We start from the raw sequence: 18892 nt of genomic DNA on the forward strand, positions 1-18892 counted from the left end.
TTTTCTTTGATCTGGAACATCTGAAATCCTTCCTTGATTCGAGAAGTCAAACATCTTCACCGGCTCCCACAGGAGGATCTTTAATGATATTAGTATTAGTGCAGATTTTTGTAATCATGTTAAGCTAATTTCTTTTTTTTTTTTCTTCTTCTAAGTCTCTTTGTTTTCCTGTTCTTCCTCTCTATCTTTAGATTTATATTATGTGGCTTTGGGAATTGTATTGTATTTTGAATTATATTTGATGTCGATTCACTTTATAATTTATGCTTTGGTAATTATATAGTTTATTAGTGGTTTTATTGTAGAGCGATTGTACCACTTTGAAAATCAATAAATATAAATTGTCCTAGTACAATCAGGGTGGTAGTCCTCATATATGGGGACATCATCGGATGGAGCCAGGCACAGAAAACTTATGTCAAAGTTTCTGGAATTTTGACCAGGCACACTGAGCATGCCCAGCATTCCCTATACCATGTGTCCTTGCGTGGTCCCTCTTCACTCTCTTTTTTTTTTTTCTGGGAGCTTTCACCTTGTGGTGAAGTGAACTCGTGGCTTTCTTTTAAAATTGCCTTGGAAAACTATTTCACTGAAATTTTCGGTTTTTCACATGTCTTCTTCAACGTGGGTCTCTCTTTGGTTCCCCTTAGCCTCTCAGGTGTTTTGGGTGGTTTGGTAAGTTTATTTTCGCTTCTGTTCCACCTGAGGTGGCGGTGCCTCACCCGCTGGTGTCAGTCGCCTGCCGCCATTCCTCTGTGGTTCGTATCGGCATGGCTTTGTCCGGTTTCCGTCAATACCTCCAATCACAGACCCACATGATGCCTCCAATCACAGACCCACATGATGTGTGTATCTTCTGCTTGGGGGCATCGCATGATGTCCAGGATTGCCACTTGTGTGACCAGATAACCCCGAAGGGGCATCGCGCTCGATTCGACAAGATGGAGAAGCTCTTCGGGTCGAGAAAGTCCAAGCCATCGGCATTGGCACTGATGGACCTTGGAGCCGCACCGATGGACATGGAGCTATTGAATTGAAGAGCTGTCGGTCCCGTCGATGCTGCCAGCGGAAAGGGGCACTAAGGACTTGCCCCTGTTGGTCTCTTCATTGAGGTCATCATCATCGACCTCCACAACAGGGAAAGACCAGACAGCGCACTGAGGGAAGCCAAGAAAGCATCGGCACTGGTCACTTCAATACACAGTGCCAGCTCGGGACGGCACCGGCGCATGCCGTAATGCCCCTGAATTGACCCTGCAGTAAGGAGTGCCCATCTTCTATTAATGCCGGGGGTCTGTGATGGTCTCCACCAGTCCTGGTGTCAGTTGCCTATCCACTTCGGGGATCCAAGGAAGATCTGGCCACCCCTTCTGCCTCCCAGTCTGTTTTGGCATTAGCAACTTTTGAGGAGGAGTTAGATCGCAGAGCCCAGCTGGCAGTTGAGTGGGCCTTGCGGGGCATCAAGCCAATAGCAACGATGATGCCGATACCCGCACTCTCCCTACGGGAATCACTGCTGGAATGGCTCAGTGTGCTCATCGGTGTGTTACCGACCCAGTTGGCGCCAGTTCCTGGGAAGCCATCTATGCCTGGCCGGGCAAAATTGCTTCTCCTGACCAATCCGGTGCTTATTGATGGTCCCTCCGAGGAGGAAGCTCCATCGAGGCTGGCAGGGACCCCGAGGCCTGCAACCCCCATTCAGCTTTGCCGGTGCCACCAGTCTGATGCCTCTGGATGAAGGCCAAGCACCTAGGGCCCCATCCTTTGTGGATTACAATGAGGATGAGGCCCCATATGAACCCTGGGCGGATTACTCTGCAGAATCCTCCTCAGAGGACTCAGATGCTCTCTTCTCAGAACTGTCTCTACCAGAGGACCTAATCTTTGCAGGTTTTGTGAGGACAATGGCTGAAGCCATCTCATTACAGTTGATGACGGAAGAGGACGCCAGGCACAAGATGCTGGAAATCCTTCAGTTCTTGGAAGCTCCTAAAGAGATAGTAGCAGCCCCGGTGCACAAGATCTTTAGGGAGTTGTCGCTGAGGATCTGGGAGCGCCCCCTGTTAGTTCCTCCCGTAAATAGGAAGGCGATTGGGGTTTTACCTCGTCCAACAGGCTACCAGATTCAAAAAGTGTCAGCTGTCACACCAATCAGTTATATTCGAATCCGCTCTCCAGCAGGCCAAGCGCTCTCGGAGCCATGTGTCTGTGCCCCTGGGGAAGGATCATAAAGCAATGGACACTCTCTTGAGAAGAAAGTATTCCAGGGAGCCATGCTCATTGCCCGCATTAAAACTTACCAACTCTACATGAGCCAATACTTGCGCAACTCTTGGAAGCAGGTGCAGGAAGCAGCCAAGCAGCTGCCTCAACAGCAGCAAGACACCACCTGATCACTGGTGTGTCAGGGATTGGAGTGTGGAGAACACAAGGTTCGGTCAACTTATTATATTTTTGAGACAGCAGTGAGTCTCTGCGGCAGGAATCGGCACCCACAGAATGGCCTGGCTGCAGGCCTCGGATTTCTGACTGGAGGTACAGGAAAGACTTGCTGACCTGCTGTATATAGGAAAGAATCTCTTCAGAGATAAGGTAAGGGACTTGGTAGCCCAATTTGCGGGATCACCATGAGACCCTCCAGCATTTCTCCACCAGAACTTCAGATCCATCTTACTCAGCCAGGTGGTCTGTGAGGCAGGGTCAGAGGAGGTCTTTCTACCTCTGGCTCCTTGCTCCCATTCGCAGAGGGTGAGCTCTCGCAGCCGTCCCAGGCACAGGTGAGCTCCCCAGCCAAATCCAAGACAGGGTTTTGACTAGATTATAGGGAGCATGAGCCAGCCACCTGTACCCGAGACACTGGAACCCCGGTTGGTGGCAGGCTATGGTTCATTGCGAATCAGTAGCCCAGTATAACCTCAGACCAGTGGGTGCTGTACATCATCTGTCAAGGGTACCAATTAAATCTATTGGGTGACCCTCCAAATTCTCCTCCATGCCCTTTTTGAGGGTCAATAATGAATGAGGAGATACTGTTAAGGGAGCTCTCCACCCTCTTAATGGCCAGAGCGATTGAACCTGTCCCATCAAGGCAAAGAGGGCAGGGATTCTACTCCAGGTACTTCCTGATTCCAAAGAGAACAGGGAGACTCCATCCCATCCTAGACCTCGGGGCCTTGAACAAGTTTCTAAAAAAAAGAAAAGTTCAAGATGGTTTCTCTGGGAACCCTGATTCTCCTCCTGCAAATGGGGGACTGGCTATGATCCCTTGATTTAAATGAGACACACTCACATCAAGATGTTCCCAGGTCACAGGTTTGTGGTGGGAAAACAGCACTTCCAGAAGAGTGTTGCCGTCCGAGCTAGCATCGGCCTCACATGTCTTCAAAAAATGTCTGGCCATGGTGGGGGCGCACCTTCGCAGACTGGGAGTGCATATTTTCCCATACTTGGACGATTAGCTGGTCAAGAGCGCCTCTCAGGCAGATCGGTCCATGCGCTTGACAATCTGGGTGTTTGAGTCACTAGGGTTTGTTTTCAACTATCCAAAGCCCCATCTCATCCAGTCACCTTGATTAGATTTCCTTGTTGCCCTGCTAGACACTGCTCAGGCAAACGTTTTCCTGCCGCGATCCATAGAGGACACCTTGGCGTCCACAGTGGCACTGATTCAACAAAGTCAACAGGTATAAGCTCGACACATGTTGAGGCTGTGGGCCACATGGCCGCAACTATCTATGTTACTCCCTTGGCATGCCTTCATGTGCACAGAGCCCAATGGACCCTTAGGTCAGTATTGGCCAGAGAATGGTGAAAAAAAGTGGAAAAAATGTGGTGTATCCTTCCCTGCAGGTATACAGAGATATACCATGGGTACCTTAGCTTTACCTCTCCTCCTCCCAACAATCCAGTCAGAACTCAGAAGGAGCGAAGAATACAAGGAGGCAGACTGGTGGACTGCCGCGGCAAGCACAAGTCACCTGTTTGTCTATCAACCCCAGGTGAACACCTCACTGCGAAAACCAGCAGGGAATAACCCACTGAGATGGAGCCCTCAGTCTTCTTGAAACACTGGAAACTGAGAGCGATTGCCCCAGGGGAGAAATCCCGAAAGCTCCACTAGGAGACAGGAAGCCAGGGAATCGCAATCGCAAACCCGGGTAGAACATGATTTCATTACCAGCCTGGAAACCTGAAGGGCATCAAGGCACTCCTAGGGCGATCTCGAAACAGAGTACCAAGCACATGGCTGAGGTATCCGTACCCCAGCCATGATTGCATATACTTCCCCTTTTAAGGGAGCACATGGCCCAGTAATGGACCAACGTTGCATGACACAGGATTCCTCTGTCCGCAGACAGAGTGATTCTGAAAAAGGGGGAAGAATAGCTTGCACACTACCACGAGCAGCGGGCAGTGCCTTTGTTGTGGGGTACTTGGCCCCCAACTCCCTCAGCCAAAGACATAGCAAAAGGGAGAAAGGCATGATCACCCAGCTGATGGACTGAAATGCTTCTCACAGAGGAGGGTCCTGTAGGCAAGAATGTCTGACGATAGCGATCCTTAAGGAAGATGCCCACAGAATCCAGCAGATACTAAAGTGACTCCCAATCAGGGGGAAACCTGGAGGGTCACCAGGGAGCAACACTGGACAGTCTCCCCCGTGGATTGACCTGCTGCATCTTAGAGCGCCGAGGGGAGAGTGCTATCCTTGACTTTTCTTGGGGCTGGTGCCTGTCAGAGCAGTTCTATCCCTTGACTGGAAATGAAAAATGAGGGACACCTCTCAAAGGGGTGAACAGTCAGGCATCCAGAGGGGAATCTGAAAGGGTTGCCCTGGAACCCAATTGAATCTCTACTTCCAGAGGGGAGAGGGAAGCAGTAGGATTGGGGCCTCCCAATCCTGAAAGACCTAGCAACTCTCCGAAGGAGAGATGACGTACAGTCACTGATCGCTGAGGTGCTGAAGCGACCAACCTACCCCAAGCAGCCAGCCTCTGATAGGGAAAGGCGCCACTGCAGTCCCTGAAGGGGCCCCAGCTGAAGACTGTCCAAAGACTGCTGCTCTCCTTCCCCAGCCTCCAAGGAGATGCACCAATGCGGAGGATTGTGGCCCCAGATGAGAGAGAAATCTTTTCAGGGACAGAGCCCCAGGGACTATTCCACAAGAAAGGGGAGTCTGACATGATAGCAGTCGAAAGACACATTCCTCTGCTGAGAAAGGAGAAGATTCCCGAGCCACTCTCTCGATGTCCACTCTCCTCAGGATCCGACCAGGAATGCAGTCCTAGGTCAGTCCTGTGGCTGCAGACACAACCTGTTGTGACTGCATAGAGGGAAATCCCCCCCCCCCCCCCCCAGAACACACACACACAAATGCCCAGGCGGCAGAGGGCAACTGAAAGCCCTTCACCGCAAAAGCATACTAGGCAGAACTCATGTAGTGTTAACCCTTCAACGGATGGCGACACACATATGATCCTAAACTCGGTGCATGTGGGAGAAATTCAACGCCCCAGCAAAGATCGAGAACCACATGCTAAGTGTCATTCCAGAGGTATGTAGTGATACCTCCCCCGCCAGTGCTCCTTAGCACTATGTAGTGTGGACTGACTCTGAGGCTGAGACCATGACGAAAGATGGCTTAGTATGATGAAAGAACCTTAGTATGGTTGATGACTGCACAAACAGGGAGAATGCCGCCTGCCAGCATCTGAGGCATTTGGCCTTACCTTTCCCAACCATTCAAGCTGCGCATCAATGTCACAGTAACTTCAGAGGCGCGCAGAGAGCAGTGGGACGACGGCATCCCCAGCACCACTGGTGCTCTGGGTAAGGCATGGTGGAGGGTGGCAGTCTATGGCGTTGACCCCTCCAGTACCTCATAACGCTTCACAGAGGCGGGTCCTCGAAACTGCATCGGAACCGGCTCAACTGTGAATCCCACAGGGAATGACAGCAGCAAAATCCCTGGCGATCGCAGTTTTTTATGGAGTACAAAGGACATAGCCTGCCATCTCCGACTGCAGCCACCGGTAACCAGAGCAGTGTTGGTGCCTGTAGGGCCCATGGCGCTTTCGCGCTCACCAATGCAAATCCACTATCAGGCACCCAATGATTCTGCACCCAGGGCCTTGACTGCATCGAGAGTACCATGGGCATCGAGGGCACAGCGGCATCGATGGTACCGTGGTCACCACAGCATTGAGTGCACAGAGGGCACCGTGACATTGAGGGCACGATTGTGCCACACCAAGGTACTAAGGGCAGCTCGGTACTGATGGGAACGCGGTATCGATGGCAGTGCGGCCTTGAAGCATCAGCGGCATCGAAAGCATCGACTTGTGCTGTACTTCACCCCCCTCAATGCCCAAGCCGGTGCGACGAGTCTCCAGTTCCACTGGTGCTGATGGCTCAAAAGGCCTTTACAGCATCATGGGAAGTCTCGCACCTTGATGGCAACAAGGGTAACTGTGGTCCTAGGCAGCGTCAAGGGTGACCATGGTCCCCAAAGATGGGCCTGGTCCCTGACGCAGTCCCGACATCGATGCATTGGATGAACGGTGCACTGGTCATAGCTGTGCATGGGCAACTGTTCATGGGCATGGCACCGAGGTGCGGCAGCAAGCTACTAGCCCAGTCTCCGCTCACACTCTCTCCCAAGGAGACTGTATTGCCAAGGCTGGCAAGCAGGAGGGGGAGGCAACATCATCCAGGGCTCCTGCCCATGGAGACTAGTTCCTTGAAATGTGGGGAAGATGAACTCTCCACCCGACAGGAACGGCATGGTCCTCGATCCTTCCACCGTCTGAATCCATCAATGCCCGGGTAGAACTCAGGTGAGTGCCCAGGCTCAGCGGCCTACACGGATCACTGACAGGCTGCATAAGTCAGTTCTGACAGCACTGTGGAATAAGAGGAAAAAACAGATAGATACAAAAACTGCAGGAGCAGGTTTTTTTTTTGTTTTTTTTGTTTTTGGGGGTTTTTTTTAAGTAACAGACTCTGCCAGGCTGCACAGGGGAAAGCCCACCATGCGGCTGGCAGACAGCTGGAAAGAAGAAAAATAGAAGAATAAAACTATTTTAAGAGAAAAGGGAAGAAAAACAGCTGCAGCTCTAGAAAAAAATCACAAAAACTGTGAGAAGAGAGCAAAGCTGAATTCTGTGAGCACACGGCTTCCGTGACCACATGGCTTTGCGGAAAAAAAAAATAGTCTGAGAGTCTCTGCCTAGGGGCAGTGTGATGACTGCAGCTGCATATGCTCAGTAAGGCATTTGAGATCAAATTTCCCTGCTGGTCTCCATCCAATGATGTCACCCATGTATGAGGACTACCAACCTGCTTGTCCTAGGAGAACATTTTTCTATCCACTAGATTTTACCCACCATAGGTATCTCAGTGATTACTTTCAGTTATGTATTTTGGGTCTAACAGTCTCAGGATTTCTCACATTGCCATTTTCGGAAATTCAGAACTTGTTTGATACTGATCTGTTGTCTGGTGTCTACACCATATTAAAGCAAGAAATGGCAATCTTTTGTGCATTGTATTTTGCCCGCTTCATATTGCAGTGATTGTGTATTAAAGTGTTATCTAGGAAAGAAACCGGAAAGTTTCTGGTTGACTGTAGCTGGCTTAATCCATAGGGAGGCACAGAACTAGATGGTCAATGAAGGTCTAATCTTTATTCAGTGCTATGGTGATAACAGTAGGAGAAAGAACTGCCGGGGGGGGGGGCCCTTTATCAGTGACCTCCCTCCTTAGAAAAATTACTAAAAGAGAGAAAGACAAGCGTGCCTGTTATTATTGACAAATATTTTATATTTTTGAAGCATGGAAAGAATGGTATCTTTTGCATTGCCTGGAGTCATAAAGATTCAAAAAGAATAGCCACATGCAGTGGTGATGGATTTTGGTGAGTATTGCACATGTATAGTGGTTATTTTTGACACAAGTATTTATTGTATAATTCTTTATGTATACCTGATTCCAATGGATGAAATTGCCAAATTACTTTAAATAAAAGAGTAAAGTATAAATTAGTATCTTAGAGCTATTGTGATCATCATTCTCCATATGCTTGAGGACCACTGACATCTTTAAATATCTTTTGCCTCTGTTTAGAGGCCTTATCTTCTTGAAATACTATGAATTCGTTGCTACATTATCTATCAGCCAGGATATTAAAACAAGTAAACATTTTCAGTGCCAGCATCAGTACTGTTCCCAGATTAGGAAGATACAATCAGGCCATTACTCTATCCTAGCGTTTAAGTATCCTTGAAACAAGTAATGTGGAGCTAATTCTCAGGTTCTCTTCTGCTTCCCAAACCATACATTTTAAATTTTATGTCATTTGATGGTATCTTATTAGACAATTGATCTAACAGTTAAAAAATAAGTTGATTGATCCTATAGTGTCTTTTATTATTAAGAAGAGCAGTAAGTGCTTCAGTAGAGAAAAAGATTAAAGGTGAAACTGTGCACAGTAGAAAAAATATGCAGATGATGATGGAATTCCACTGAACTGTTATATAAATCTCTGTATCATCTGTATTCTAATAAGGGTATAACAAAAAATGTCTTTGGTCTGCTTGTCCAGAATAGGGAAGAATATAAACTTTTTAAAATAATGCCCCTTATTTTTTTTTCTTTTTTGTGCCTTCCCTGTTGATAATTACAGTACCTATTCTTTAAAACAGAATCATTTTGGTTTTATAGTACATGTCATTGCTAATCAAATGGTTGACATGGACAGTATGAAGTCAATAATTCTCTCCTGGTACAGCAAAAATGTATAGTTTTTCCTTTATTTGGCCTAAAATGTCCTTAGACAAAATAATACAAGAAAATAAAAACAATTATTCTAAAATGCCAACACTGCCCTTTTCTAGAGAAAGACATAAACCCAAAATACATTCCAGAAATCAAAGAAAAATCATTTTATGTGGACTATGAATAACCTATAGAATATTGATGAATTCTTAATTGATTTCAGTATTATTCGAACAATTGATGGCAAAATTCTTCACAAGTACAAACACCCAGCTGCAGTTTTTGGTTGTGATTGGAGCCAAAACAACAAGTGAGTAACGCTTCATTTCTTTAACTAATGCAATAGTACCCTTTGATTGAAATATTTGCAATTCCGCTACTTGCTATACTAGTAAACAGAATTAACTCTCAGACTAAATGCTATGAGATCTTGTAGGGACTTCACAACCTGGTTGGTTTATATCTTATAGTGTCATTTATTTCCATTCCTCCACCTTTCCTTTGCTAGCAATGGTAACACTAAGGCAAATGCTTCCTTCCTGACCCTTAATTTGCTTTATTGCAATGTTGCCAAGAATGAAACTGAGTAGCACTGTATACCATAAGGGGCGGATTTTAAAAGGCCCGCGCGCGTAAATCCGGAAGGATTTACGCGCGCAGGGCTCTCGCACACCGGCGTGCCTATAGCCCCGGGACGCGCGTAAGTCCCGGGGCTTTCGAAAAGGGGCGGGAGGGGGCGTGGCGCCGGCCTGGGGGCGTGGTCGAGGCCTCCGGACCAGCCCCCGGGACCGGAGGACGGAGTGGGGCTGCCGGCCGACGCGCGCAAAGTTACGCCTGCTTTCAGCAGGCGTAACTTTGCCGACAAAGGTAGGGGGGGGTTTCGATAGGGCCGGGGGGTGGGTTAGGGAGGGGAAGGGAGGGGAAGGTGGGGGGAGGGCGAAGGAAAGTTCCCTCCGAGGCCGCTCCAAAATCGGAGCGGCCTCGGAGGGAACAGGCAGCTCACGATGGGCTCGGCGCGCGCAGGTTGCACAAATGTGCACCCCTTTGCGCGCGCCGACCCCGGATTTTATAAGATACGCGCGGCTAGTATCGCGCAAGTATTTAAAATCTACCCCTAAGGTTTTGGTGTGCTAAATGGAACAATAACTCACGTCATAACAGTCTCTTAGTTAATTAATGAACATTAGCATTTGAAATAAGTAGCCATGCAAAAATACCTGTTTGGCTATGTATGTTTGTCCTGTTGCACTAAGGTAATATTGCAGGAATGATTTATTTGATAGATTATCTAAATTTGTTTTGGCCTTCAGGAGGTGAATATCACTCAAATACAGTATCAGGTTTCCACAAATAATTCTTATTATTCAACAAGGTATCCCAATGCTATTCTGGCTTTTTTTCAAACTCGTGAAATTATTTTCACAAGGGCTTGAATAAAGATATTTGAAACAAACATATGGTACTGCCCACCTATACTTTCCATTGTCAGGCTTCTTTCTTCCTCCGATTCCAGCCACAGATAGCTATTCACCCACGTAGTTATGCAGCTTTTATTCATCTCTCGGTGGCTTGCAGATGCAAGACAGGCCAACTTCCTATTTACTTAAAGAGCTCCTATTGTTTCCTTTGAAAGAAAAATACAATTTTTTTTTTCTTCCATGAAAGTCATGGGCACAGGTGCATGCTTGTACTCTATGCAATTTCATTAGAATGAAAGCGAAAACACTATCTCAGGAAAAAGTTTTAAAACAGACCCATTTGTAAATTGGCAACTTTTTTAAAAAATGTTTTTAACTTTTTTTTTATTGCAATTTCATAATTAAACACGAGAACTTGTAACAGAAATTCTGGGCCTAGAAACATCAATTATCTAACTATAATTGGAGCAAAAAAAACATAGTCCATTTCCTTGACCCAATATTTAAGGAAATTAAGAGGAAGCCAAGAAAAATAGAGCAAGAAACACCAAGAAATAAATGAAAAAAGAAAAAGCGAGTAATGAGAAGACTGTATCGACTAATTTAATATAATAACTGACTAGTCAACATTAAGACACTGGTGATTTATGAGAATCAAGAAGAAGCCTCAGTTGAGAAGGCTCAAAGTATACATATCTAACACTTTGCAATTTGAGAATACATTTACCAAGGGCTAAAACCTCTTGGTGCATTTCCAAAAACCTTTTCCTACAATCCTGATCTTGTAATATCCAGAAATATCCAGATTTTTTTTCCATAGAACAAAAATCTATTACAAAAAAAAAAAAAATCTCATATCGATATCTCTATCCTGAGGAAAAATGAAAGACAGCAATAGAGTGCATCTATCTGAAACTGCCATAGGACCTGATCCTTCCAATCGGTCAAATTAGAGCCAATTCGAGCTCCTTGACTATACCTTGGGGTCAATACATTGGATCCCCCTTTATTCTCATCTGGTAGAAAATATGCTTTAACTAAATGTGGTAATGCATCAGAAGAAATCTTTAAAATTTCAATCAAATATATTTTGAAAAGATCCAATGGAGTTATATACTCCATAAAGTGAGAATTCAGCACCCTAAGGTTTACAAATCAAAGAGTATTCTCCAAACTTTCCAATTTTTTCGCATGAACTAATCCATCTTTTCCTTCTTACTAATCCATCATTTTCCGTCTTACTCCAAGTTATTTATTTCCTTGTTACATGTAACTGCTTTTCTGCACGATTGTTCAAATTGTAAAGTTTATTATAATTGCACCCCTGTTTCTTGTGAACCAGCATGATGGGACTACCGTCTTGAATGTTGGTATATAAAAAAACTTAAATAAATAAATAAATAAATAAATAAAATCTTGTACCAAATTAGACTGGGTATTGTGAATTACAGAAACCCATTTATCCAAGTTCTCCAACTTTCCTTTTTGGGTAACAGCCATTGTCTCAGAAGCCTGAATCCACTGATACATATCAGTAGTCATCAGCGTTAATAAAGAAATGGATTTCTCTAAAGAGACTAATGTTGCCCAAACAGACTCCAAAGTAATAACTTTGGGTTTTACCAGTACATTCTGGTGTCCAGTAAACACTTTCTCCAACCTGCTGGTGCTTCCCAAAGGATTCTTATTCCCAGCAGAGTCCTCACCTGCAGAAGGAGTGGCAATCAAAATGAATTCATTAAGCATAATTCTCCTCTATATCCAGAAAGGAGAATGGATGTGTGCTCTCAATCTAAATAATGCGTATTCTCATATACCCATCCATCCTTCCTACTGGTGCTACCTTCACTTCCAAGTGGATTCTTCTCATTGTCAATAGAAAGTACTCCCCTTTTTGGTGACTTTTGTCACCAGCTATGAGACTATTCACCAAATGTCTCGCAGTGTTGTAGTAGGCAAACCTGCATAGTCAGGGGATTCAGGTTTTCCTGTACTTATTCGACTGGTTAGTCACAGCAACCTCTCGGGAAGAGATGTTGCTCTTCTTGTACAAAACAATCTATCTTCTTCAGGAATAGGGATTTCTAGTGAACTTCAAGAAATCAAATGTAGTTCTGACTTTAGTGTGCTTTTTTAAATTCCTGGTCTAACCGATTTTAGCGCAGGTTTTATTATATTGGCCCCCATATACTCTGGGTTCAACTCATTTCGAGCCTTAAAAGTAAAAAATAGTGTTTTAAATAAAACTCATTGGACAATGATATTTGAATTTTCTGATCTGATATATAGGAATTTTCAGAGCTCTTACTGAAATATAAATAAATCACATCCAGTGTTCTCTGTGATCCAATACCTCGTCAAAGAAATCAATCAGGTTTGGCTGACATAGTTTCCTCTTGAATCATGTAATCTGCTGGATTCATTCTATTTCAGTATCCTTTTCTTTAGTAAGAATGCCATTAATTTAGCCAACACTGAGCCAAGCTAAATAGAATGCACTTGCCAGCATTTCCTTTGTTCCCTTTTCTCTGGTGAGGGATTATATCTATCCTTCAGTCTTTGAAAATGAAAGCAAACTAACAAATAATCAAAGCCCCATGTTTAATGTAGTATTTTTCTCTTGAGTGTGGTTTACTGGTTGTAGCTAGAGCTAGAGTTGTAGTTAGAGCAGGACCCGTGCCCTTCCACCAAGAGAGGCCACATCTTGCCAGTACTCCTCAAGGTCAATACAGCACTGGCCATTTTCGTCACTGGCACCTTTCATACATTAACAATGATCAACATGAAATCAAATCATTAGACATCAGCATATGAGTATCTGCCTTTGCTAAGCAAATTCTATAAAATAATCAGCAATTTAAGACAGGGCTACAATCAAATCGTCTGCACAAAAAAGGCAAACAAGATATTGCTCAATAAGAAAACCAAAAAATAATATAAAATTACCCATAGTAACTGTCCCCCCCACCTCCCTTATGAGTATTAATGTTGTTTAAACCTGGTATTGAAGTCTTAGGAAGATATATGGTAGATAAGCAAGGAATAAGAACATTTCTCAGATAAATTTCATTATTCATATATCCTTCCATAAGCTTACTGTCTATAGTTTGTCACAGTTAAAGAAAGGAATCTAAATATCCAAAAAAAGTGCTAGTTTGTTTTTCAAATACCACATTAGCTTTTCCGTTTCCACTATATCTCAAATCTTTCACATCCACTCTAAGCAAATTGGAAGATTTTCAGTTTTTCAGTATCTAGCCACCACACATCTTGCAGACAATAACAAATTTTGAACTAAATTCTCATCCTTGAGATATTACCTTTCTTTTCATCCCCATTATTAACAATGAATTGCCTAGTGGTCTATCTACCCCAGAAATTCTTGAAATAGAAAACGGTACATCATTCCAAAATTCTTGAATACATGGATACCTCCACCATAAATGATCAAAAAAATCCATTATCCAAATTTCCTGATCTTATCTCATGTCTAGCACTTCATCTCTCTTGGTGAAATCTTGTGATCACTTTAATTTCCTTGTTCTTCCTTCAGTCCAAGTGAGGATGAGAATAAGTGCTACGAGCACCAGGTAATCCGATAACATGACTAGCATCCGACTCCTGGTGCATCCAGTATAACTCCAGCTGTAAGAGCAATGCTGGACTCATAAGGAGCCAGATGCCAGCTCTCAGTTTCTGGTTGTGTTAGGGGGATTGCCTAGGGTGGGGGGGGGGGGAGGAAAGGGCACCAATAGGCAAGTAGGGAGAGGGGGGGATTGGGCTGCCAGGTGTAAGCTTGGCTTCAGTTGCGTACGGGCTGAGTGATCAGGTAGCCAGGCCTGCACCATTTTTCTTTTTTTTTTTTTGGCTGTGGCCACTTAACCAGATATGACTTTTTGAATATATTCCATTAAGTAGCAAATTATCCAGCAACCTTTTAGCTGGATAACTTTAACCTAAATGGCTATATTCAGACATTACTGCTTAGATTTGAAAGCAACCTGGCTAATGTATGTTGGATAACTTTATTCGGACATATTTAGCAGGTCATTTATACTGCTGAATACTCATACCTCCTAAGATCATAGTGGACAAAGATGGTTCAATAGTCAAGGTAGGTTGGGGTTGGGTAAATCCATACCTGGATTCAGTGAGGAACCAGATGTCAATTACGTCTCCTGTTCTCTGTCCACTCTGGTATCTATTAGCTGCCAAGTAACATGATGATCCATCAAGCCCTTAATGGAGGCTGCCAGTCAGGAACCCCCACTAGCCAAGTGCGGTTTGGGCAGAAAGGGTACGCCCTTTTGATACATGGCTATGGCCACATGCCGGTAGTGACGCACCACAGCTACACTGATTTTAAGGAGCCTGATGTTGTGGGGCAATGACATCAGCATTTTCATTCCTCAGCAATAAGGAAGGGAAGAGAAATCCCACCAACTGATCTCGGCAGCACTCCTTCTCAGCTGGTATCCTAAACCCTGCCACAGCCACACTGATTATTAAAAAGCCTGGTGTCTCAGGGCAATTATACCAGTACTCTCGCTTCACAGTGGTAAGGAAGGAAAGGGAAGTCTCCATTGCCTGATCTCGTCGACACTCCTCCTCTCAGCTGGCATCCTCATTACGAATTTTCCAAACAGGTCACATATGCATTACTCTTATGTTCGCGAGCAAAAGTACACACAAAGTGGGCATGTTTGGGCCATGTCAGGATGGGATTTGCACATTTGCGTTTACTTTGCTATTTTCTAAACAATGTTTGCACGAATGTCATCAAGAATGCACAAACACTTTTACTTCTGTTAATTAATGCACCACATTCAAACTTGTATTGTCTTTTTTGACCTGGTATTTGGCAGGCTGGCTTCTACCAGCAAGTGAACTCGTCAGCAGGTTAGGAAGAGAGGCAGAGACGGTGGGAGGAAGTCTGGGAAACCGTGGTCGAGGGCAGGTTTGTTTGTCTGGATCCTTTACTTTTATTAGGTTTGTCCTTCAGCCTGATGAAAGCTTCGCCTGTTTTGTTTTGTTTTTGGAGGGGGGGGGCCTGTCAGTGAATAGCACCATATTTCAGAGAGGTTTTGTGTTTGTGTATGGTGACTGTGTGTGTGTGTGTATGTGTGTGAGTGAGTGAGAGATACTGGGGCATACTGGAGGGAGGTGAGTATGTGTGTCAATGGGGCAGACTGGTGGGAGAGGAGTGTGTGTGAGTCCTTGGGGCATATGGGGGTTGAGTGAGTGGCTAGGAGAAATACAATCCAAAATGAGTTTAATAAACTTATGGATATTCATGGCACAACAGCTGAAGAGAGACAAAAGTACTTCTTATATAGGACTAGGGTACCGTTCTTGGATCTGCCTGAGGAGCAAGTCTTATGCAGGCTCAAGTTCAACAAGTAAGCAGTTAGAGCAGGACCTGTCCCCATCTACCAAGAGAGGCCACATCTTGCCAGTACTCATCAAGGTCAATACAGCACTGGCCCTTTTCAACACTGGCACCTTTCAACCACCTCTAGGAGTCACAGCTGGAATAAAACAGTCAGCCACTTCCATATGTATTGATTAGTTCCTGGCTGCATTTGTCAAGAAAACACATCTTTTATATATCTTCCACTCAAAGAAGACAGTAACAGCAATAACAAATGATGACCGATTTCTACCAAATTGAATGTTTCTCTTCTGTTTTGGGAGCTGTTGATAATACCACGTCCCTATAATGGCATTTGTAGGCAACAAGGCCACTACTGAAATCACAAGGGCTTCCACTCCCTCAACATGCAGGTGGTCTGCGATGCCAAGAGGATCATCATGGATGGTAGTTCCCAGGATTCAGGGATCCTGTCACAATGGTTTACATCCTCTCACAGTCATGAATTATGACCACTTCCAAGAAATTCATATCACTGGAGGTTGGCTTCTAGGTAGGTATGCTGCTTTTATAACTATTACTCCACAACTAACCTCTTCCCTTGTATCTTCCTCATATATAGGTGGACTTATTCCTTAGGCCCAGGAGGCCTGCTCAAGCCTCTATCAGGAAATAGTCCCTCTGCCTACCAATATGGGATATCTCACTCTGCTCTTCTCTGCCTTCTTCCTTATAGGTGATAGAAGATATCCACTCAAAACCTGCTCATGATCCTGCTGGGTATACCCACAGACGACAACAGATGCATGCTACAACAGGACCCACTGGCAGGGTCATTGAGAGAATCTTTTGCCTACTGTCATTGAGAGAATCTTTGGCCTACTGAAAATATGTTTCTAATATCTGGACAGATCAGAAGGATGTCTTAACTACAATCCGACAAAGGTCTGTGAGAACTTTGTAGCCTGCTGCATGCTTCAAAACCTCACCAAAACCAAAGGTCTGCCTCCTCCAGAGGGACAAGATGATCATCTGGAGTAGGAGATGGTGGAATTGCAGAGATACATCGCCAAACTCATCAGCAAGCTGTAGAGGAAAGGAATTCTCTGATTCAAAGAAATTTTCAACAGTGAAAGTGCATTTATTTACAATAAAAGGTGATATTGTGCATAGAGAACACAACTTTAATGCTTTCTAGGGTGTCCTCTCTTTTTTGTGGTGGTGGTGGGGGCTCTGGTGTCTTCTACTGGCCTAGTCTAGTGCTCCTCTGCAATGGCGTCTGGTCACTACTCTCAGTGCCTTCGGAGGGCACGGACACTAAGGGCAGTGGCAGGGCATAAAAACTGCAAGAGGACTGTGGAAGGGAGAATAGTTTCTGAGAGCTGACACAAGGGGGCCTGAGGATGAAGACTTTGCCAGCAGTGATGTTCCTTTGTTCTTCAACAGCAGCACAAGATGAGCACATCACCATGTTAGCAGTGGGGAAGTTCTCCATTTGTGTCTTCATAGGGGGAGCCTTCCTCTGCAGTGGTGGAGGTTTTGCTGGAAGAGGCATCCGTGCAGGTGGTGTAGGCACTGGACGATGAGGTTCCATCATGGATGATGATGGATGCACTGAGGGAGTCTTCCATGGGCTCTTGTACAATCCAGGGTGGTGGTGCAAATTCTGGGGGAATCTGTAAACCGGGGCCCAGTGGCTGTCAGAGAGCATTCCATGCAGGCTGTGGTTGGCACCGTGGCATCTATTGCAGGATATCTCTCCAGAGTGCTGTCATGGCCTGCAATTCTCCCTGCAGCATCCAGCTAAGGCCCTGAATCTCTTCTCTGACACCATTCATTTCTTCCCTCATCACTTCCTTCTGTTCTTGGATGTCTTCCTTAGGCCTTCTATCTGATCTTGCCACTCTTTTATTGAGTTGCAACATATGGCTCTCTACTGGAGAAGCTGCCCTCTTCAAATCACTTGCCTTCCTCCTCATCTACAGCATGCTGCAAGACTTCTGGAGTAGTTGGCTAGGTGTGGTAGCCCTGGGCTTCCTCCTCCAACAAAGCTAGGCTGCACACTGCATCTTTTTCCACATCCCTTTCATACTTCTATCTGTCAGCTCTGGACTCTGCTGACCCCTCTTCTTCATCCTCATTCTTTTCCTCCGGACTTTCTTGCAGCTCTCATGGATGCCATCAAGCCCTTTCAAGGCCACTGGGTCTAGGGCCATCTGAATTATGGTCAGTCTTTTTCCCTGCAAAAAGGAGAAGTGTCCAAACTGTCACTCCAAACTTTTTATATCAGAGTTATCTTCTTATCCACTAGATCTTTCTTATAAGCATGGAGAGCAGCTCAGTGGGCCCCAGACAATAGCCTCCAGTTACTCAGGATAATTCAAATCTAGAATTCCCTTGGGTGTCAAAGATAGCATCATGCACTTTTTATTCACCTATATGCATGGACAGAAAGTTGTCTGACAGTTCGGTGTAGCTCTAGCCTGTAGTCATTATCTACTGTTTGGACCATTGAAGATCTCTAATAAGCTATTTGTGTATATTTATACATGCTATGACATATTATTATACTTATGATATATAAGAGTCTCATATGCCAGGGGTGGCCAACTCTTGTCCTCGAGAGCCACAAATAGACCAGGTTCTCAGGATATCCACAATGAATATGAATGAGATATAGTTGCATACAATGGAGACACTGTTTGCAAATCTCTTTCATGCATATTCATTCTGGACATCTTGAAAACCTGGCCTGTTTATGGCTTTCGAGGACCAGAGTTGGCCACCTCTGTCATATGCTTTTCTTAACAGCACTGCTCATCTTGTTGGCCTGAGAATATGAAGTGTCCAGATCGCCAACCCCTCATACTGCAGCATCAGAAATGGTGCTGAGAACCAACTGTTCAGCTTGGATGAATATTGTCTGGCTGTCAGGACCCTCAGCCCTCTTTTGGGACTGTTTGTTTGACATTGCTTTCAATGTGTTGCCATTTATGACTGAGGACTTACACACTCTTGTTGTAGAAGCATGTATTCAGTCAATGGTGGATTTTCTCCCAGGTTCACACTTTCTAGTAGGATCCCACTTTCCATGACTCTTTCCCCATATAAGATGTGCTGCACGTTTTTTACCTCTTTCATACGAGAGTCCTTCTCCCGTAGCTGGAAGTTAGGTTTCCTAAATAGGGCTCCCCTTCTAAACATTGTGCAGTTAGGAAGAAATGCTATGAGATCTGCCCTTAAATAACTGCATTCATGCATAAAAACCACACATAAAATGTACATATGAACGTTTATAAAATAGCAATTTTCACATGGAACATGTACA

At 44.8% G+C, this 18892-nt stretch overlaps 1 protein-coding gene and 1 long non-coding RNA gene across 7 annotated transcripts in view; both read left to right on the forward strand.

Moving 5' to 3' along the window:
* WDR17 (WD repeat domain 17) overlaps positions 1 to 18892 on the forward strand; it is a 533217-nt gene that overhangs the window by 246454 nt on the left and 267871 nt on the right. For all 6 annotated transcript variants that reach the window (XR_003852810.1, XM_029578099.1, XM_029577946.1 and 3 more), the window contains 2 exons: positions 7833 to 7915; positions 8999 to 9085. Coding sequence is in view for 5 of the 6 variants with exons in the window: in XM_029578099.1 (XP_029433959.1) it covers positions 7833 to 7915; positions 8999 to 9085 (170 nt within the window). In the remaining variant the exon portion in view is untranslated. The remainder of the gene's footprint in view (positions 1 to 7832; positions 7916 to 8998; positions 9086 to 18892) is intronic.
* Positions 14086 to 16752, forward strand: LOC115076800. Its single transcript, XR_003852871.1, has 2 exons — positions 14086 to 16117; positions 16301 to 16752. It is a non-coding gene; the product is annotated as an uncharacterized LOC115076800 (long non-coding RNA).

Source organism: Rhinatrema bivittatum, chromosome 1, assembly GCF_901001135.1.
Source record: "Rhinatrema bivittatum chromosome 1, aRhiBiv1.1, whole genome shotgun sequence".
NCBI lineage: Eukaryota > Metazoa > Chordata > Amphibia > Gymnophiona > Rhinatrematidae > Rhinatrema > Rhinatrema bivittatum.